The 23,585-nt window shown below is 37.5% G+C and overlaps 1 protein-coding gene across 11 annotated transcripts in view; it reads right to left on the bottom strand.

The window, feature by feature from the left end:
* Positions 1–23,585, bottom strand: part of LOC129724969 (uncharacterized) — a 299,807-nt gene that overhangs the window by 137,384 nt on the left and 138,838 nt on the right. For 4 of the 11 annotated variants that reach the window (XM_055680299.1, XM_055680301.1, XM_055680300.1 and 1 more), the window contains one exon: positions 10,997–11,033. The exons of 3 other annotated variants lie outside the window; for them this stretch is intronic. Coding sequence is in view for 4 of the 8 variants with exons in the window: in XM_055680293.1 (XP_055536268.1) it covers positions 2,328–2,403 (76 nt within the window). In the remaining 4 variants the exon portion in view is untranslated. Of the gene's footprint in view, positions 1–2,327; positions 2,724–10,432; positions 10,927–10,996; positions 11,034–23,585 lie in introns of those variants that run through there. 4 more of the 11 variants (XM_055680293.1, XM_055680294.1, XM_055680298.1 and 1 more) reach the window with 4 other exon arrangements.

Genomic DNA, 23,585 nt, shown 5'->3' with positions numbered 1-23,585 from the left:
AGGTATTGGAAAATTACAATAAATTGGTCGATGTTCGACAATTACATTTCGAACGTTAGTTACAACAATTCTTCCAAAAATAGTGAAATTTACGCTAATGTTCTTAATTTTCGAGGTTTTTGTTCATGCTTCGGTACAACGTTATGAAACTTCAACAAGTTTCAATACGAATTTGCGATTGGTTTTATTGTTCATCTCACTTTAAAGTGGGTCATACCTTTATTCCATAAAGGTATGACCCAAAAATCAAGCGAGTAATATTTTTTATTAACGCATTAACAAACCTGCTCCCGAGAGCAAACCCTATCAGGATACATCAGTAATTATGTGTCATGTTTGCGGCTCACAAACTTATCGCAGGTGGGCATATTCTCGATGAATTTAAATACATTAATCAGTGGCAATCTCTGCGTATATTATGGATGCCGTGTGGTTTGGGCACACAGGTGCTATGTGTGGGCGTAAGATCAAACTGTTATGGTTATAATAATTTTCGGTCAGGGCTGCGAGCGTTAATGGTCGTAGTGCAAATTGTACAAACTGCGTATGTGTGGCGGAACAAACAGTGATGGGTCAAGTATACATTCACATGGTCTTAAGCGTTTGTGAGTTTTGCGGTGGTGGATTTACGATGTGAACACCAAATCAAACACTGTGTTGAATGTACTTTGAGTGTAAAATGATTCATTATTCAAACATTGAATCGAATAATGATGTTATAACTTAAGAGTTTATAATTTTTGGCAGACTCCAAATGGCCGGTAATTAAGAATTTTATGTGAATCCAAAGTAGCATAATTTTAAGGAAGAAGGTATACACACGGAATTACAAACTCGCTTCTACTAAAACCATTATGGAATGCTTGAGTGCATTTGCTTGCAAAGAATTCCGAGTATAGCCGTACGCAGGATTGGTTACTCCAGGGAAGTGGGAGGCTGAAGTGAGATTCCAATTTTCATTTCTTTTTTAAAATTTTTTCGATTTGAACCAGTGCTGGATATGAAAAGGCTTTCGAAGGTTATTCCGTTTCCATTGTTCTTCTAAACTATCCTAATTATCTAATTCGACAGTGAAAACGTTCCTCAAACTTGTGACAAGTTAATGATTGGAATCACAAAATGACAAGAATTTGCGAAACACTCATTTCCCATTTCGTGTTGGCAGTCAGGAGATGCAAACATCCAGAGTGTAACGTTTTCAGTACCAAATTTGTTTTGTATTGTCAGTCGTTAGATGCAGATAGTCAGAACGAATCACTCGTAATGATCGAAGTCTCTTGATTTAAACTTTGCCTTTTTGCGCAAAAAAAAACAGTAAATTGTTCGTTTCAGACCCCTAGAAATAGCACAGAAGAATTTGATGAAGAATCTTACGTCATCAATGCGATCGTGTCTTAAATACAACGTTTTTCTTTTCATTTAGGATTTTGAATGGTAGCATCCAATGAAATAATGTTGGTGTTATTTTTGTGCTTTTTTGCTCTCATTCTTTTTCAATTCAAGGTTTAAAATAATTCAATTTAAGGTTTAAAATACGCTCTGGTAATATATTTACGAGTGGTTCAGTAATGAAAATTCCTGTTTGAAACGAAGAAATTTGGCAATTTTTCTCTTAACTGTCTATTTAGCTGAGGATTAACTAATCCCTAAAAAACTGCTCCTCGGCTGCTGTACTAATGGAACATTGCCAAAGAATTCCGATCACGAACCGACGCATTAGCGTTAATTATCCTGATTGTAGTTACTACCGGAGTTCATTAGCATAAAACACCACTGCAGGATACGAGGGGAAACGTTTTTGGATAGTCTAGGAGGCAGAGCAGAACGAAAGTGAACGAACTTCGTAGCAATTTAAAGCGGTATTTTTACCGAATCGATCATATCAATCGCAATATACAAACAGTCAGTTGGAACCCTCGCCACGCTGCGAAGCAGTCTGAATTGATTATTGGTAGAAACTTTTTGCTGTATCATACTGCAGCCAGAGTTTAGATGCCATTAGTGTCGATTACCGGCAAACACGCAAAACGATAAACCTAGTACACTTCAACATCCGTTACACGTAATAGGATGGTGTTGTTCTATGAAAATTACACGTTGCGAGTAGCATACTAATATAGTTTCTTAATTACTCGAAGCTTGAATGTTTCACAGGGAAGGAAAAACAAAACTCGGACGGTTGAACCTTTGGGGTCTATACTTTTTAGCAAGATATTGATGCTACCAGTCGAATAAAGTTTCATCCGCCTCCTCGGGAATGACATACGAGATGAAAGCATAAATTATTTTATCCTTGCAAATCCAATAAACCATAAATTATTACCTACCGGACGATCCAAGGGCCGAAACGTGCCGACAGGCTTTAATGATAGTTGTAACGAGAATGTTGCGGAGTACATCCATTAGGGACCGTCAGTTGGTTAGCTGGAGCAGAAGCTCGGGAGGCAGTTTGAGAGACCGCTAAATTACATTCACTTTCCAGAGATTGCTTATCTGTTTGTGCCAACAAATGGCTCCGTCGCAGGAGTTTCTGTTTCAATTTGCCTAGCAGCGACGTTTTGAACCGTAAACCGAAACCAACCGTTAAATCCGGCCCGATGAAAGCAGAACGGCCGGGGACGATTTTGTGTAATTTGCTTCCGACTGCCGGCCAATCATAAAACGGGGGTAACTTTGATTTTAATCATAAAGGACGGTCCACACGCCGTATTGAGCGGTCAATGCTGAAATGATGAACACGGTTGAAACAAACATATACTTGGCCTGTTGATATTAGGTTGATGCCGCCGTTGGCAAACAGTTATTGATATCAATAAGCTGTGGAGTTAAGCATATGAGGTTGCTGTTTATGAGATGGGGACTAATTATATTGGAAAATTTATGTTCCGGTGGATAAATAAGTTTACGTCAGTGAGGCAAATTTGGTTAATCCAGAACAAATCACGAGTATATGAGTTACGATCCCCGGTTGACGTATTGACGTAGAATCACGCTCTCAGGAAGTGCGGCTATATAGGGATGTAAAAAGAACATCTAAAACTGGAAAAGGTGATAAATATGTCCAATTTCAAATGCTAATAAATCGATTAGTTTTCGATGAATCTCCTCCGTTCTTGCAGCAATCGATTGCAAAATCTTCTAAGAATTCTCTCAAATGCAGAAAATTGTAATTTTATTATTCGAATTTTGTACTATTGAAAATTGTCAATCCTTGTCAAAACGCAAAATTCGACCTCGTTGTATGATTGCTTTCTCAAGCACGGTCGACAGAATTATAGACCTAGTAATTCGGAAAGTACTATTTGGCCTATATAAGAGTCTGTTTCAGCCGAAACAATGGAAGATTGCCTCATTTTGACAAGACACCAACGTTCTGGAAAGTAGAGATGGTCGGGTACGGGCATTTTTACCCGAAACCCGTACCCGACCCGTACCCGACGGGTTCGGGTCGGGTTTCGGGTAACGCCAAAAAATATTCTACGGGTTCGGGTCGGGTACGGGTAATTAAAAAACCATGGCTTCGGGTTCGGGTCGGGTACGGGTTTGAAAAATTCTCAATTGGTCGGGTACGGGTAATTCAAATTTCGTGCATTGTGAGAATTCAATTTTTATCAGAATTCTCACAATGCCTGGGTGTTTTCTTAATGTCGATAATCGGTAAGATCGGAGAGAAAATCGCCCATCATCACTCAACGAGAGATCGCCCAATACCTTTTCTGACAGTTGTTACCTATTCGGCAGTCTATGCACCAAGGGAATGACATCATGCTATCGCTTTCTAATGATAGATTGAATAGTTCTTTCTGCAACGGTTTTGATTTAAATGGAGTTTTTGTCGGGCTTTTTTCATAACTGTCAGGAAAACCGCGGAGCATTGCACAGTGGGGCGACTGAATACAAATGCTTGCCAAGTAAAAAAAAGTGTCGATAATTACGACAAAAATATGGTAAATACTTAATTTTGGGGTGCTGAACACGAATCTCCATTCCACTTTTTATTTGGAGACGTTCATAAAGCACGTGACTCAATTTGTCATGATTTTTTAGCACTTCTCCCCTAACTTTTTTATTAAACAGAATTATATAATCTTCAACCACAAGCAACGCCACAGGGCGTCCTCTTTACAAAAACAGCTTACGTAGTTTTTGCACAACTCCTCAAATCAACCAAATTTCGCAAAAAAAAAAATTGTTTTTATAAAAATTTAAACAATATTATATATTATAATAGGTAATAAAAACTAACTACAAATCAACTTTTTCTTCGAGGCCAAAAAAAATCAAGCTATCATTGAAGCTGCAGAGCGTTTCAAAGTAATGATATATTTATTTTTAAATATGTCAAAAAACGTCAGTATGCCGAGTTTTGAAAAGTTATAAAAAAATCAAATTCTATGATATTGCACCCATATTTTGGACTTAAGCACTTAAATATTTATTTATTTATTTATTTATTTAATATCTGTTTTTACTGATTTTTAGAATTTATCAATGACACCGAATCTATACTCAAAATTACAGGTTTTTGGCAAATGCAGTGAATTATCAAATTTTTCTCAAGTTATAAACTATATTAGTTTTGACCTTTTAAAATTCGTTTGACCCTTTAATGTGTTTATAAAACTCGTCGTTTATTTTAAACTTTACCAGACATGCACTTTTCATAGTGGACCGCTTCCTTATAGTGGAGCACCCGCCTGAAACTCTGGGTTCATTATCGTTCGTTCACACGCACACTCGGTTCTAGCCTGGCTCCGGCCATCATCTAGAGAAACCACATATGACAATCAGTGCATAAAATGTACGAGGTACCCAGGCATGTTGAACAAAAAAAAAATAAAAAAAAAAATCAGGACGGGTCGGGTACGGGTCGGGTACCGGCAATTTCGGCGTTTTTTTCTATCGGGTACGGGTCGGGTACGGGTAGTTAGAATAGATATTTTTCGGGTTCGGGTCGGGTACGGGTATTTTAAACAAACCAGACTTCGGGTTCGGGTCGGGTACGGGTTTGAAAATTTTCGATGAGTCGGGTACGGGTAACAAATTTCCCATACCCGACCATCTCTACTGGAAAGCTCGCGTTCAAAATACATGAGCCATACTAGACGGAGTATTTAAACAGCTTTTCACTGTTGTATCTATCACAAGGAATACCTTATTTGCACTGTTAGTGTTAACGCAAAGATGCGATCAGCATCTTATCCGATATTGAACTTAACAGCAAATTGTCCTTTTCAGGATGAATTAAATCCCTAATTAGAGTGTTTATTTTTTTTTGGTACGTACTGAATTAACTTTTCCCTAAGTAATATGCAACACCCGAATAGCTTTTGTTATCTGCATAAAAATTATGTTACCGCATATTCGAACCCTAAAAATGCCAAGCCTTAATATATCAAGCAACTGTACTATTGAAAATTGTCAATCCTTGTTGAAACGCAAATTTCGATTGATCTAATTGGTCGTTGTATGATTGCTTTTCCAAGCACGGTCGACAGAATTATAGACCTAGTAATTTGGAATGTGCTTAATAATAATGTGGCCTATATAATGGCTTGGTTTAGCCGAATATTTTCGTATTAGTTCTAGACAGCAACTACAACAGTCCTGACTTAGCAGTGACAGTGGACAGCTTTCAACTGTGTTATTAGAAAAATGCCTTAATCTTCTCTGTCAGGGTAGCACACATTCAACAACATTATATCCCATATGAAATTGAATAACAACTGTCCTTATAAGGACAACGAACAACCTTATGTAGTTCTACGTCAACCTTGCGGCCGTGGCTTTGCATACAACCCTTGAGATTTTTTGATTAAAAAACTACATGTTCGTGAGATGAAGGTCCAAGCTTACTGATTTTTTATGTTTCTAAATGTTCAGCCGCAAAGGTCATTAACGCGCATTCTGTCAAATCAGCTTTCTCGGTGCTATTGCATCGATAAGCGGCGCAAACAGAATGCTACCGTGTTTGTCAATATAACGGAATATCATTTCTTTGTGTTCCTAAAGACTAGCGACTACAAACTTGAGACTAGAGACTAGAGACGAGAAAATAGAGATTATAGACGATTAGGGACTAGAGACTAGAAATTAGGGACTAGAGACTAAAGACTACAGACTACAGACTAAAGGCTAGAGACTAGGGACTAGAGACAAGAAACTAGAGACTAGAGACTAATGACTAGAGATTAGAGACTAGAGACGAGAAAATAGAGACTAGAGATTAGAGACGAGAGACTAGAGACTAGAGACAAGAAACTAGAGACTAGAGACTAATGACTAGAGATTAGAGACTAGAGACTAGAAAATAGAGACTGGAGACCAGAGACTTGGGACTAAAGAATAGAAACTAGAGATTAGGAACTAGAGACTAGACACTAGTTACTAGACACTATAGACTAGAGACTACAGACTAGACACTAGGGACTAGTGACTATAGACTAGAAACTAGAGACTAGAGACTATAGACTAGAGAATAGAGACTAAAATAGAAAATAGAGACTAGATAATAGGGACTAGAGACAATAGACTATAGACCAGAGACTAAAGACTAGGGACTAGTGACTAGAGACTAGCCACTGGAGACTAGAGACTAGAGACTAGAGACTACAGACTCAAGACTAGAGACTAGGGACTAATGACTAGAAACTAAAAACTAGAGACTAGAGATCAGAGACGAGAGACTAGATAATAGAGACTAGAGACTAGCGACTAGAGACTAGAGACTAGAGACTAGAGGCTAGAGACTAGAGACTAGAGACTAGAGACTAAAGACTAGAGACTAGGGACTAATGACTAGAAACTAGAGACTAGAGATTGGAGACGATAAACTAGAGAATAGAGACTAGAGACTAGAGACTAGAGACTAGAGACTAGAGACTAGAGAATAGAGACAAGAGTCTAGAGACTAGAGACTAGAGACTAGTACTAAAGTCTAAAGACTTGGGACTAGAGATTAGAGATTAGAGACAAGAGACTAGAAACTATCGAATAGGGAATAGAGGATAGAGAATAGAGAAAAGAGAATAGAGAATAGAGAATAGAGACTAGAGATTTGAGACTAGATAATAGAGATTATAGACGATTAGGGACTAGAGACTAGAGATTAGGGACTAGAGACTAAAGACTGCAGACAACAGATTAAAGGCTAGAGACTAGGGACTAGTGACTAGAGACTAGAAACTAGAGACTAGAGATTAGAGACGAGAGACTAGAGACTAGAGACTAGAAACTAGAAACTAGAGACTAATGACTAGAGATTAGAGACTAGAGACGAGAAAATAGAGACTGGAGACCAGAGACTTGGGACTAAAGAATAGAAACTAGAGATTAGGAACTAGAGACTAGACACTAGTTACTAGACACTATAGACTAGAGACTACAGACTAGAGACTAGGGACTAGTGACTATAGACTAGAAACTAGAGACTAGAGACTATAGACTAGAGAATAGAGACTAAAATAGAAAATAGAGACTAGAGAATAGGGACTAGAGACAATAGACTATAGACCAGAGACTAAAGACTAGGGACTAGTGACTAGAGACTAGCAACTGGAGACTAGAGACTAGAGACTAGAGACTAGAGACTACAGACTCAAGACTAGAGACTAGGGACTAATGACTAGAAACTAAAAACTAGAGACTAGAGATTAGAGACGAGAGACTAGAGAATAGAGACTAGAGACTAGAGACTAGAGACTAGAGACTAGAGACTAGAGACTAGAGACTAGAGACTAGAGACTAGAGACTAGAGACTAGAGACTAGAGACTAGAGACTAGAGACTAGAGACTAGAGACCAGAGACTAGAGACTAGAGACTAGAGACTACAGACTAAAGACTAGAGACTAAGGACTAATGACTAGAAACTAGAAACTAGAGATTAGAGATTGGAGACGATAGACTAGAGAATAGAGACTAGAGACTAGAGACTAGAGACTAGAGAATAGAGACTAGAGAATAGAGACTAGAGTCTAGAGACTAGAGATTAGAGACTAGAGACTAGTACTAAAGACTAAAGACTAAAGACTTGGGACTAGAGATTAGAGACAAGAGACTAGAAACTAGCGAATAGGGAATAGAGGATAGAGAATAGAGAAAAGAGAATAGAGAATAGAGACTAAAGACTAGAGACTAGAGAATAGAGAATAGAGACTAGAGAATAGAGACTAGAGACGAGAAAATATAGACTAGAGAATATAGAATAGAGATCAGCGATTAGGAACTAGAGACCAAAGACTAGAGACTAGAGACGAGAAAAATAGAGACTAGAGACTAGAGACTTGGGACTAAAGAATAAAGACTAGAGACTAGGGATTAGTGACTACGTATAGAATAAAGACTAGGTGGATTGGGACAGATGGAACTTATAACAGTTCTGAGCACTCGAGCTAAGCTTTGAGAAAAAGTATTAACATCATGATTCTACTTGCCCCTTTTTACTTTATACGTTCTTAAACTTATCGAAAAAATAAGCTGAACCATGCTATAACTTTGTAAGGAAAAGTCCTGGAGATGTGTGGTCTTCAACTTTTAAGTTAAAATTAACTTTTAAGTAACTTCTACAGAAAATACTCTGTAACTCTGTACCCAATGACGATAGGAATATTGTTTGTTAAGCAAAGATTCATATTTTTGCACGTTCTAAAACTTTGCCGAATTAATTATTCCTCTATCTCTTAACGCAAAAAAGTTAGTATTTTGGATATATGGAAATCTACTGTAACATATGCTCCCCGTACTCTAATATGGGTGGATTGGGACAAATGGAACCTAAAGGAGTTTAGAGTACTTCAGCTTAACTTCAAGAAAAAGTATTGACATCATGATTCCACTTGCCCCTTTTTAACCTATACGTTCTTGAAGTTATCGAAAAAATAAGCTAAAATATGATATAACTTTGTACTTTGCTGAACAAATTATTTTTCTATCTCTCAACACAAAAAAGTTATTTTTTTTTATTTTTAGTATAGTAAACTTTTCATACTTTTTGACAATTTGCTATTATGCGGGTCATTCATACAAACAATGGTTCCGACGACACTTTTAAGCTAGGATGAAGGTAAAAGGCGCTATGGAATTAAGTTCCACTTTTTGCCTTATTGGACCACTGTGCATTATGTTCAATTTCGCTCGTTGGTCAATTACGGCACATGGAAAAGTTTTCTTTCACACGACGAACGCAACGCACTCATCCACTTGGATACTGTACATTTATTTTACTTGTTTTTACAACGGGGCAGCGTGACGGCGCTGCAGCCGTACGCATATCGACTAACAATTATGGTGATACTGAGCAGTCTTTCATAGCTGGTCGCAAACACTGACCGGCTTTGGCGGGAAGCGCAAATAAAGCCTAATTGTTCTAACCGAAGCGCGTCAACTGGTTTTGGTTTGGCTTCTCGAGTCACTCACGGCGTCGCGGACATTAGTTTCTGGTACAGTGCGGAGTGTGTGACGCAACAGATTGAAATATATCAAAATTTGACAACCGTTAATTTCGATATAGATTTAATATCGATTATCGATATGCTTTAATTGGTATAAAAATATAATGTATGTTGGTTGTACTTTCGGCTGAGCAGTCACAAATGAAAGTAGAACGATTTATTTTATACTGTCCGACGGGGAAACCCCCTGAAGATATCACTGATCAGTGACGAAACGTCGGACAGTATAAAATAAGTCGTTCTACTTTCGTTGTGACTGCTCAACCAAAAGCACAACCAACATACATAATATTTAAACAGTTAAAAACTTACCTATATTTATGACTATAAAAATATATAAATTAAAAATTGTAATATTCATTTTGCAAACTACAAATTCCAATTTTTAATTTTTAATCTTTTTACTATAAACTTTTAATCCCGAAAAACAAATGTTCTGTTGGATGTTCGAAGCTAAAATTTTAAATTATGTACTACAAAGTGTATTTGACAGCTTAAGAATAAATAAAATTTACAAGTTTTGAGTAAAGTTCAAGTATAAATGAGTAAGATCTTCAAATAATGGTATTGATCTAATAATAAATTCCAAACTTTGAATTCAAATTTTCAACTGCGTTTACATATTTTTGCGAATTGATTTTCAAACAAAAAAGGTCCAAAAAAAGATCGAAAATTACTTCCCAATAATATTTTTTACCTTTCATCTATTTCTCCAACCATTGTCCTAGCTTCGGCTGGACATATACTAAAATTGGAACTATTTTTCCCACCATCGATGTTTTTTTGAGAAATAAGATTTTTACATTTAGATTCAAAAGGAATTCAAATTGGTACCAGGCGGAATTCAAAAATTACATTGACAGTTATAAAAATAATTGAGCTCGAGGAAAAGAACCAATTTAAAATGTTTATTTATTCATTTGAAATTGGAAACCAAAACTGGGAACTAAAACATGACGAATCGGGAATAAATAAAACCTACCCAAATGAACAACTTTAATATACTGGTTGCTCGTGACATCCGCAACACGTGTCGCTTTCGGGCGCAATTTCAAGAACTACTTTCCATCAAAACAGCAGCGGCGGTAGTTGGTTTTGGGCCATTTGTCGCTCCAAGTTTGCTTATTCGTAAATAGGATTTCACGTTCGCATTCAGTGTTGGTGTTTACTTTGCGGCTGTATTGAGGAAAACAACAAATCCAAGATGCTTCGCTAGGCGAAAGTTCCCTGTTCCTCCAGTGATCCTATGGATGAAACTTTCTCTCAAGACTAGCTGGGTGGTACGCTATTCCATAAATAGACTACGAAAACGGTAGAATGTGCGACACTTACAACAATATTTGTTTGCTTTTTCCCAAAGGGCAATCGAGCTAGTATGTTAGAAACATTGGTAAATTGTGTTCGAAATTTGTTTTCACAGTCAATACGGATAAAAACGATGACGGAGAACAAAGTTTTCGTTTTCTACTGCAAATAACACCTTTTTTTATTATCCTGAAAGGTTCGGAGATCAATTTAGCAATTGACATTAATATACCGTACTCACCTTCAGAGAGACAAGGATTAACTGTCAATGTTATTACCTGCAAATAAAAAAAAGAAACTTCATTATAATTTTATGAATGTTAGGAATCTTTCAGATATGTATTTGAAAAATCAATAAATCTAAAATAATGTTCAAAAAAGGGCTCGCTGTTATGTTCTATGTCCTGGAAAATCCGATTCCAAATGAAGTAAACTAAAGTTAGGGTTTGTGAAGCCAGAACAGACTTCCTGCTTTAATTGTACACATGTTTCTGCTGTTTTTCCATTTCCTTGCAAGTATAAGCGCGCGATATCATTTTTCATAGTAACACAACAAGCTTCATCGCTGCGAAACGGTTTTCCCCATTCTAAAGCGTCGGCTCCGGAAAGTGCAATGGTCTGTAGTGAAATGTGATGAAGAGTGATTTGTTATTTTTCTTTCTTTTCACGCCAGAACATCCTTCCCGTTTACCCCACCAACGAATCCACCATCCTGCGTAGTTTTTGAAGTGAGAAGTTACTCACCCCGTCGATCGTTCGTACGGACGCATGCCGCGATAGCAGCTTGAAACTGGAATCCTGTATACTTATCAGCTAGCAACGTTGTGGCATGCGAACAAAAAAAGCACCAGAACATGATGAAAATTGCGAACGGCAGGTGTTTGGTTCGACGATGAAGTTGTATTCTGGAATGGACAACCGAGGACCACCAAATTTTGGCCTCGGTTTGAATGTTAGGAATGTTCGATGCAACTGATAGTAGTCTGTGGTTATTTCGATGCGGATTATTTTTCTCTTTCGTTATCATCCATTTTCGATAATTTTGTGGAGCCTCCTCTCATCATAATAAATGGGAAATCGATTGTAAAAAAATATAGATTTAATTGACATTAGCGTTACGTAATCAAATAAACCTGATTTCAAAATGTGAACGCAATTCTAATTCATTACTTTATGAAAAGATTAAGGAAATATACAACCCTGAACGCTCTTGAAATCCGGATAAGGTCGTTGTGACTGGTTTCGACTGCACCAACCGATAATCGTGTCCGGACGGCAACGGAGGAATGACAATCGCAAGCTTGAGCGCGTTTCCAAACAATAGTGTTTTCATGTTTTCCAAACAGGTTGAAACGTGCGGAAAAACATTCTCTGCAGCAGCAGCAGCAGTACTGAATGTTACACGGAGCTGCGGGCACAACCACGACAAGGCAGACTTGTTCAACGAGTGACATTTTTCTCTCCACTTTGTAACAGCGCAGCACTTTCGCTCGTGGTAGAAGAACACCGCCGATGACATGGTGGGGCGGTGGAACAGGTGGCAGACCATTGGTATTTTAAAATGATTTTTCGTTATAGTGTGGAAGTGCATTCTGTTTGTATACTGGTATATTAAAAAATTATTTTTTCTCGTGGTGCGATATTGAATGCCTTTGCAGAAGTACTGTGGGAATGTCGGCTATTAGACAACAAACAGCACCCAAAGGTTTGTTTCTGTTTTGATAGCAGTGTTATGTTACAGACTTGGAGTAACAGAAAATTAAAAGTTACCAACACAGGGGAAGTATATAAGTAATAAATTTGAAAATCTAAACAAAAAAAGTCAGTAAACAAGCCACACTGAGGGAAGAAGAATGTTGTTTTGTCATGTATGTTAAAAATGAAAATTTGTGTAGTACGTGTTGTGTGACTAATGTTCAAATAAAACTTTAGATCTGACGATGGCTGAATAACAGTACATCGAAACGTCATGTAAAACAAACACAGTGTGTATATTTCACCGAGAAAGATCAACCATCCAAAGAGAATAAATTGGAGTGGAATGTTTGGGAATTTTATAAAATTCCGTTAACAGGTGAAGATTATAGACCTGTTAGTTGTCATATCTATTTTTTGTCTGGCTTTCATGTTTCATTATTACCATCAAACACATCTTTGCAACGATGCCGCTTCCAATCAATAAAATTAATGAGCACGATAAAATCGGGACATTGCGGGACTTGAGCCTACAATCTCCCTGTCCCGTCTAGATGCGGTATATTTTTCCAAACCTGTATCATATTTTCAGTTCATCTATTTTTCGCTTCCCCTGCTGCAAAACGGTTTGTTTGATTGACATAGTGACTTCGGCAAACTGGTAGATAACAATTTTGTTCTTCCAAAAAAATATGTCACTCGAAAAATTGAAAAAAAAAAAGTTTCAAAATATTATAACTGTTTTTTTCATGATTTCTCCATAATCGGACCGGTTGCATTGTTTAGGTAATCTTTTGTAGTTTTTATATAGAAAAAAAATAGATTTTTGAAAAATGAGCTTCCAATAATTCCAATAATTATTTTTAATTTTTATTTTAACCTTTTTTCTCAAACAAAATAAATATTTTTTTTGAGTGTATATTTTTTTCGGAAAGACAAAATTATTACCTACAACTTTGCCGAAGACGTCATAACGATCAAACAAACAGTCTTAGCCCTAAAAATATTTGTAACCATCAATACCTTCGCAAAATAACATTTTTCAATAGCTTCTCAAAAATGAGTCGAGTTCCAAAATAAATAAACAAATTGCAAAAAATGGCTACTCTTGCCTATAGAAACATCTATGCAATGTCTCAGCCAAATCAAAAATGGTCGATTAAATTGGTTGTCCGTTTTTTGAGTGGAATTGCTCTACTATGCCACTGACTAGGATATAGCAAAGCCTCGCCTCATACTCCAAAAGAACCTGTATACAAATTCTATAGATGAATTTTTGATAAATAATTAAGTTTTATATACCCCTCCCTCCTTGAATGCCGCACTGAGATACAGGAAAATCAATGTCATAAAAACACATTTGAGAACCCACGTATACAAATTAGCACGGTAATCAAGTTAGCCGTTAAGTAGTTTACAAATAACAAATTCACCTTCCTCCCCTCCCCCTGCCACGCTAATGAAATACATACAGTTCGAAGTCGTTGAAATGCAGCACCCACTATACCTTACGCACACCGATTTTAATTATAATCGGTTCAGCGGTTTTGAAAATGGTTGAAGGGGACCATTGCTCATCCCCCTCTCGATCCTTACTACGGAAAAGAGATACAGGAAAGTCAAATGACATTGAAATGCCACAAAAATTCGCCTCATACTAATAAAATGTCTGTATTCAAAGTTGCACGGTTATCGAGGAGAAAGTTTTCACTACGTTCATAAACTGCAAATTAACCCCCCCCCCCAGCCCCCTCCTCTTGCCAACACTTATGAGATAGAGCAAACCTAATATTTTTAGTGTTACTCCCCGTACGTGAAACCCCCTATGTACAAATTTTCACGGTCATCGGGTCAGTAGTTTTTGAGTCTACAGGAACAGACAGACAGACTTTCGTATTTATAGATATAGATTAGAAATAAAAACTTATTTTTACTGTTTCAGTTGAAAACATGTGTTCGTCCATAAAAGAACGGTTGGTTTATGTTTTTACAAAGCTGAGTATTAATCGAACTATGTCTTCTTTCGTATTTTCTTCGGGAGCAGAACTCCTCCCTGGGCAATATTGACGGAAGATAAAAGCTTGTGCATTCCTAGTCATTGCGGATTGATGCTCGTTTTGTTATTATTGCTAGCAGCGTTTCCCAAGAATTCCAAAACTTCTACAGCAAGATACTCCATTACAGCTGCTATCCACAGGTACTCCAGTACCAACGCGCATAATTTCCATTACGTAGCAGACGATCGATCTACCGCAAAGCCCAGCAAAATTTGGTTTTTGAAAAAAAAAACCTATTTTTCACTGATTTCTCCATTTATTTTGAAGTAGAATACTTCTCTCAGGAAGTTCGGCTACATAGGGATGTGAAATAAAAATCTAAAACCGAAAAAAGTGAAAAATATGTCCAATTTCAAATGCTAATAAATCGGTTAGTATTTGATGGATTTCCTTTGTTCTTGTAGCAATAGATTGGAAAATCTTCTAAGATTCTTCCCAAAAGAAGATAATTGTAATTTTATTATTCGCACTATTGTACTATTGAAAATAGCCAAGCCTTGTCGAAACGAAAAATTCGACCTCTGATTGGTCGTTATATGATTACTTCCCAAGCACGGTCGACAGAATCATATACCTTGCAATTGAAAACATGCTATTTGGCCTATATAAGAGCCCGTTTCAGCTGAAGCCGCTCATAATAGTTCTAGGCAGCGACAACAGCAATGAAATCAAAAAAATAGTTATCGGTTTCCGTTATACTCTACTAGAAAATTTTTTGGAAATAATTATTGAAATTCAGTCCGCGCAAATATATATTTCGACTGTGACATACAGTCTTCCTCAGTGCTTATGTGGACTGGTAAAGGACAAAGCGTAAATCCTGTTTTTTATTTGTAAAAATGAAAATTTAGCACTCTTAATTGGAGATAGGTAGGGAATTATGTCTGGGGTTTTTGGGGAGCAGATTGAATAGCCATGGGGGGTGATTACCTGCGTCTTTGTTGAGAAGCGTGCATGAGTGTTGATTATAAATTTCTAAACTTTCAGCTACGTCTAATTTCCATGAATTATTAACGGGGCGGAGGAGGTGAATGTTATCCGAAGTTAGTGGATGTTCCTCGTTAAAAATATGTTCAGCCACTTTTGATTTGAAAAGGTGTGGTGGGGCATTTTTTGAAACTTTACTTGCTTTTGTCACTTCTGCGAAATGTTCTTTGAAACGTATCCCTAGGTTACGTTTAGTTTGTCCAATGTAAACCATGTCACAGTGACTGCATGCAATTTTATAAATTCCAGCTTTGTTCAGGGTATCAATAGGGTCTTTGTAGACCCCAATTTTGTTTTGAGTTGGGTATTTCTACTAGTGTAGACAATATCCATCCCAAATTTCCTAAATTTTGAACGAAGTGGGCGTGTCAAGTTAACGTCATATTCAACGGCTACCCTTTTCAGATCTTCTGTTATTGGGGTGAGTGTTGTAAAAGATTTCCGAATTTGAGCACGCTTCTTTTTATCAACAATGGCTTGCATGATACTTTTATTGTAGCCATTAAGTTTAGCAATTTCGAAAATATATTCCAGTTCCATTTGCTTGGCTACTTCACTTAGAGGTAGAGTTTCCATGCGGTGGGTCATATGATGGAAGGATGCCATTTTATGCTGGAAGGGATGGTTTGAAGTGTTAGGTATTACCCGTTTTGTATTCGTGGGTTTCCGATAAAGCGGTCGTCCTCCCTTAGCAGCAGCACTAGCCCTGTGGTTGATCACCACATCTCAGGAGCAGCGCGGTTCTTCTCAACGTGTGTCGCCAGACTGCCAATATTCCCCCCGTGTTGGGACAGCATGAAGATTGCCATCAGGAAATCCATTTTTGAAAATCAAAATGCCTTTTTCAAGGCAAATAATCAAGTCATAGAAAGTTAATAATTTTTGACAACGCAAGCAAGCATTCTGTGTTGGATCCTTGCAATTTGAATCTGTCGCACCCGTCTAATTCACTAAATGTGAAATAGCTCCCACAGTACATGTTGTCCGTGTATCCTTATTCCCTCACTGTTGAGGCAGCTCAAAGGCTGCGATCAGCAACCGATTTAGAATCGCAAAATGCCTTTTTCAAGACAAATAAACAAATAATTGAAGGTTAATAATTTTCTGGCATCAGCACAAGCAGACATTTTGTGCGGGATGCAATCAAATTCTTTTGTAGTTGTCTAATTTTTACTTTATTTAGTACATCCCCCATGGTAGGGGCAGTGCAAAGGCTGCGATCAGCATAACCGACTTTGAATAATAAACTGCCCTGTTAGAACGCATTTACAAAAGCAATGAGTTCGACTATGTATGAGCTAATATGAAGTCGATTCAATCAATCAGCATGAACAGAATTTTGTCGTCTCCCAGCTGCCAAGTTGCAACATGATGCAACCCGCAACAGCGAGCAAACGAAATCGTTTGATGTTACTAGCCGCAATACAGTAAGGGGCTAAATCGTTGCGTGTGTGAGAGCACCATCGGTGTTTATTCGCTGGATACAAAAATCAAATGCGAATTGTGGAATAATTCGTCTAAAGAACATTAGAAAATGGTACAACTGAAAAGAAAGGCGTGGCCTATTTCGTAGCACCCTTCGGCTATAAAAGAGTGTTTCTGGAAAACAAGCTTCATTCATTAGTCAGATAGACCTCCACAACGTTGACAGCAGTAGCAGCAGATATCTGCACTCAGCAGTAACTTCTGAGCAAAACCTTTTCTCAGCAGTGCCTTCATATAAAACAAATCACTTGCCCTGTGGTTGGTCACCACGTCTCAGGCCAGGCTGAACGCCAACGCGAGCGACCGGGCGAGATTTTTGCCGTACATTAGCCGGCACTTTCTCTAATGGAAAAGTTGGATCATTTTGTTCAGAAGAATATTACTGTCGGTAATATTACAGAGATGCGATTGCATTATATCCGATATGGAATTGAACAATTGTTCTTTTGAGGACAAATAAAACACTTAATTTGAAGAGTTAATAGTTTTGGGTACCAGTAGCAGTATGGTAACAGCCTCAGCGGTAGGTGCAGCCGGTACTTCCATGAGGCGGATGTTATAAGGAAGTAAATGGAAGCGGCACGGCGAAACAGTTCGGGTGTACTTAGACGCACGTCATTTTTCGTTGTTGATATTATTTCCCACATGTAACGACGCGCTTTCGTACGATAGCGGCGGTATTAGCGGTAGATGCATTTGCCAACACTTACTCCAGTAAAGCCGTGTCTAATTTCCAATGTGAAAACATCTTTCTATTGTGTTGGCCGTGCGCATTGGGCCTCTGCCAGGCTGAATGCGAAAAGCGGCGCGAACCAATTCGCCCGGCCGTAGGTTAATGTACAGCCGAAAGTAGAGCTGTGCAAAAGTATTCTACTTCAACTATGCGGTCGTGGCTTTGCACACAACCCTCTTGTTTATATTTTTTGCCTTTCTCCTAGAAAGGTATAGCAATCACTTGCAAAACCGAAAGTATAAAAGTGCTCCAAAGGGCCGAATGGCATATATCATTCGACTCAGCTCGACGAGCTGAGCATTTTCTGTATGTGTGTGTGTGTATGTGTGTGTGTGTGTGCAGATTTTCATTCTGACTCACTTTTCTCAGAGATGGCTGGACCGATTTTCATGAAATTAATTGCAAATGAAAGGTCTTGTTGCCCCATAAGACCCTATTGAATTTCATTGTAATCGGGTTTTTAGTTTAGAGGTTATGTTTAAAAATGTGAAAATCATGAAACATCAATATCTCAGAAACTACACAAACGATTTGAACAAAATTGATCTCAAAAGAACGGGCCACCTAGAAAACCCTTAAGTTTTGAATTTCATAAAGATTGAAATTGTGGTTCAAAAGTTATGAAAAGAAAGGTGTTCTGAAGACTGTTTAATCTCACTCATGTTTCTCAGAGATGGCTGTACCGATTTTCATAAAATCAGTGTCAAATGGAAGGTCTACTTACCCCATAAAACCTTATTGATTTGTTTTGCAGTCGGACTATTAATTTGCCTGTTATGTTTAAAAATGTGAAATCCAGCTATGCAAAGGAACATATTCCGAAGACTACTTGGACTCACTCACTTTTCTCAGAGATGGCCGACCCGATTTTCACAAAATCAGTGTCAAATGAATGGTCTAGCTGCCTCAGAAGACCCTATTGAATTTTACTGTAATCGAACTGTAACTTCATTTGTAATGTGCCGACTTGTGAAAATCACGAAACTTCATTATCTCAGAAACTACACAACCGATTTGATTATTATTATCAGATGAGCGGGTTAGTTAAGGGTTAACTGATGAATTATGATTGAACACGTGGTTTCAAAGTTTGGCTGCCCTACACGTTCCCATTTCATTTGATTATCATCGAACTTAAGCAACCGTTAAGTATTAAATTGTTAATAAAACAACGAAAGTCTATTATCTCAAAGATTAACAAACTTCATAACAATTTGATATGTGGTTCAAAAGTTATGGAAAGAAGAGAAATTCAAAGACTATTTAAAACTATTCCTGCTTCGATCGATATATGTGGCCTCAACATAATTTAAATGTGGTGTCGTAATATTTGAACGTTCCAAGTTCATTGATTCCTTGCGGTTTGTTTGAAGTCTGCAAATGCACGACGAATCGGCCATAGGATATGATCAAAGTCAAATAACAAATCGTTTGAAATGATTGGTTTTATCGTAATGACAACATCCTCGTCTTTTGGCCTCTGTACATCGCCTTAATTCTGAATATATTCATATTGGGTGGTATTCTGTCATTATCAGCAGACTTTCTGGCATCAATCTGACACCGGAAATACCCATATTGGAAGGTATTTTTGGTTGTTTTCCAGAAACTAAAAGTGGTCGTCTTCAAATTTAAAATAGCGTCCAGGGTCAATGTCTGGTTTCTATGCATCATCACGTTTACGGAAATATCCATATTGAGTATTATTCGGTCATTTCCGACTGTTGCCTATGAGTTGCCATTTAGCAATTCAAAATGGTGCCTGAGGTCAATTGTTAGCTCCTTGCATCATTCTGGTTCCAGAGATACTCATATTGGATAGTATTTGTTTATTTTAGGCTGTTTATCACAAACCGGTAGTCGCCATCTTGGATTTCAAAATGGTATTTAGGATACTGGTTAAAGAAAAACTCATATTGGGTGATATTTGGTCACTTTGGACTGTTTTTCAGAAGCCGAAAGTTGTCATTTTGGACTTTAAAATTGCCTGTGAAATCAATTTCTGGCATCTGGGCGTAGTTCTGGTTCCGAAAACATTCATATTGAATGGTATTTGGTCATTTCCGGCTGTTTGCCAGACACCGGAAGTTACCATCTTAAAATTCAAGATTGTGTCTGTGATCAATTTTAGTTTCTGTGCATCTTTCTGGTTCCAGAAATACTAATATTTATGGGAATCGTCCATTTCAGGCTGTTTCCCAGAAACCGGAAGTTGCCATCTTACAATTCAAAATGTTGTCTGAAGCCGATTTGTGGCTCCAGTGCATCATTACGATTCCGAAAATACCCATATTGGGTGGAATGTGGTCGTTAGCGCTGTTTTTCCGAAACCGGAAGTCGCCATTTTGGATTTCATAATGGCATTTGGAGACAATTTCTGGATTTTGAACGTCATACTGGTTAAAGAAACACTCATATTGGGTGGTATTTGGTCATTTTCTGCTATTTTCAGAAACCGGAAGTCGCCATCTTAGAATTTAAAATGCTATCTGTGGTCGATTTTAGCTCCTGTGTATTATTCTAGATCCGGATATTATTATATTGGGTGGAAATCGGCCATTTTCGGCTGTTTTCCAGAAACCGGAAGTTGCCATCTTACAATCCAAAATGTTGTCTGAGGTCGATTATGGAACATATTTGTTACCTCTAAAAACATTCACATACCAAATTTGGTTGTATTTTCTTGATTGGTTCTTGAGCTGTGTGAAATTTGTGTTTCATTTTCATGGGATCGCTCCCTTATAGAAGAGGGAGTCGGGTTTCAAACCATTATGTTCATATTTGTTACCACTAAAAACATCTACCTGCCAAATTTTGTTCCATTTGGTTGATTAGTTCTCAAGATGTGCACAAATTTGTGTTTCATCCAACTATTATGGACATATTAGTTACCCCTTAAAACATCCACATGCCAAATTCGGTTTCATTTGCTTGGTTTGTTCTTGAGTTGTGCAGAAATTTATGTTTCATTTATATGGAACCCCTCCCTTACAGAAGAGGGAGGGGTCTCAAACTATCATAGGAACCTTTATCGGCACCAAAAACCCCTACATACAAATTTTCACGTCGATCGGTTCGGTAGTTTTCGGGCCTATATGGATCAGACAGACAGACAGACTTGACTGCATTTTTATATCTAAAGATTACAACATCAATATTTTAGAACCTAAAGAGTTAATATACATTTATTGGATTGAAGCGTTCATGTAAATCTATTTTTACAAATAAAAGATTGAATGAGAAAGGCTGGGTCTGACCGCTAGGTGGATTAATTTAGGTTTTTTCTGTAAGACAAGATTTTTATCTACAACTTTGCCAAGGATGTCTCACCGAGCAAATAAACCGTTTCGACACAAAATTTTTTGTAATCATCAATACCTTTCCAAGATACAGAGGGTAGACAAAACAATTGAGACAGGCAAAATTTTGTCAAACTGTAACTTCATTTGTAATGTGCCGACTTGTGAAAATCACGAAACTTCATTATCTCAGAAACTACACAACCGATTTGATTATTATTATCAGATGAGCGGGTTAGTTAAGGGTTAACTGATGAATTATAATTGAACACGTGGTTTCAAAGTTTGGCTGCCCTACACGTTCCCATTTCATTTGATTATCATCGAACTTAAGCAACCGTTAAGTATTAAATTGTTAATAAAACAACGAAAGTCTATTATCTCAAAGATTAACAAACTTCATAACAATTTGATATGTGGCTCAAAAGTTATGGAAAGAAGAGAATTTCAAAGACTATTTAAAACTATTCCTGCTTCGATCGATATATGTGGCCTCAACATAATTTAAATGTGGTGTCGTAATATTTGAACGTTCCAAGTTCATTGATTCCTTGCGGTTTGTTTGAAGTCTGCAAATGCACGACGAACCGGCCATAGGATATGATCAAAGTCAAATAACAAATCGTTTGAAATGATTGGTTTTATCGTAATGACAAATGACATCCTCGTCTTTTGGCTTCTGTACATCGCCTTAATTCTGAATATATTCATATTGGAAGGTATTCTGTCATTATCAGCAGACTTTCTGGCATCAATCTGACACCGGAAATACCCATATTGGAAGGTATTTTTGGTTGTTTTCCAGAAACTAAAAGTGGTCGTCTTCAAATTTAAAATAGCGTCCAGGGTCAATGTCTGGTTTCTATGCATCATCACGTTTACGGAAATATCCATATTGAGTATTATTCGGTCATTTCCGACTGTTGCCTATGAGTTGCCATTTAGCAATTCAAAATGGTGCCTGAGGTCAATTGTTAGCTCCTTGCATCATTCTGGTTCCAGAGATACTCATATTGGATAGTATTTGTTTATTTTAGGCTGTTTTTCACAAACCGGTAGTCGCCATCTTGGATTTCAAAATGGTATTTAGGATACTGGTTAAAGAAAAACTCATATTGGGTGATACTTGGTCACTTTGGACTGTTTTCCAGAAGCCGAAAGTTGTCATTTTGGACTTTAAAATTGCCTGTGAAATCAATTTCTGGCATCTGGGCGTAGTTCTGGTTCCGAAAACATTCATATTGAATGGTATTTGGTCATTTCCGGCTGTTTGCCAGACACCGGAAGTTACCATCTTAAAACTCAAGATTGTGTCTGTGATCAATTTTTAGTTTCTGTGCATCTTTCTGGTTCCAGAAATACTAATATTTATGGGAATCGTCCATTTCAGGCTGTTTCCCAGAAACCGGAAGTTGCCATCTTACAATTCAAAATGTTGTCTGAAGCCGATTTGTGGCTCCAGTGCATCATTACGATTCCGAAAATACCCATATTGGGTGGAATGTGGTCGTTAGCGCTGTTTTTCCGAAACCGGAAGTCGCCATTTTGGATTTCATAATGGCATTTGGAGACAATTTCTGGATTTTGAACGTCATACTGGTTAAAGAAACACTCATATTGGGTGGTATTTGGTCATTTTCTGCTATTTTCAGAAACCGGAAGTCGCCATCTTAGAATTTAAAATGCTATCTGTGGTCGATTTTAGCTCCTGTGTATTATTCTAGATCCGGATATTATTAAATTGGGTGGAAATCGGCCATTTTCGGCTGTTTTCCAGAAACCGGAAGTTGCCATCTTACAATCCAAAATGTTGTCTGAGGTCGATTATGGAACATATTTGTTACCTCTAAAAACATTCACATACCAAATTTGGTTGTATTTTCTTGATTGGTTCTTGAGCTGTGTGAAATTTGTGTTTCATTTTCATGGGATCGCTCCCTTATAGAAGAGGGAGTCGGGTTTCAAACCATTATGTTCATATTTGTTACCACTAAAAACATCTACCTGCCAAATTTTGTTCCATTTGGTTGATTAGTTCTCAAGATGTGCACAAATTTGTGTTTCATCCAACTATTATGGACATATTAGTTACCCCTTAAAACATCCACATGCCAAATTCGGTTTCATTTGCTTGGTTTGTTCTTGAGTTGTGCAGAAATTTATGTTTCATTTATATGGAACCCCTCCCTTACAGAAGAGGGAGGGGTCTCAAACTATCATAGGAACCTTTATCGGCACCAAAAACCCCTACATACAAATTTTCACGTCGATCGGTTCGGTAGTTTTCGGGCCTATATGGATCAGACAGACAGACAGACTTGATTGCATTTTTATATCTAAAGATTACAACATCAATATTTTAGAACCTAAAGAGCTAATATACATTTATTGGATTGAAGCGTTCATGTAAATCTATTTTTACAAATAAAAAATTGAATGAGAAAGGCTGGGTCTGACCGCTAGGTGGATTAATTTAGGTTTTTTCTGTAAGACAAGATTTTTATCTACAACTTTGCCAAGGATGTCTCACCGAGCAAATAAACCGTTTCGACTCAAATTTTTTTTGTAATCATC

The sequence above is a fragment of the Wyeomyia smithii genome, chromosome 2, assembly GCF_029784165.1.
Source record: "Wyeomyia smithii strain HCP4-BCI-WySm-NY-G18 chromosome 2, ASM2978416v1, whole genome shotgun sequence".
In the NCBI taxonomy this organism is placed as follows: domain Eukaryota; kingdom Metazoa; phylum Arthropoda; class Insecta; order Diptera; family Culicidae; genus Wyeomyia; species Wyeomyia smithii.
This window is presented reverse-complemented; position numbering and strand designations above follow the sequence as displayed.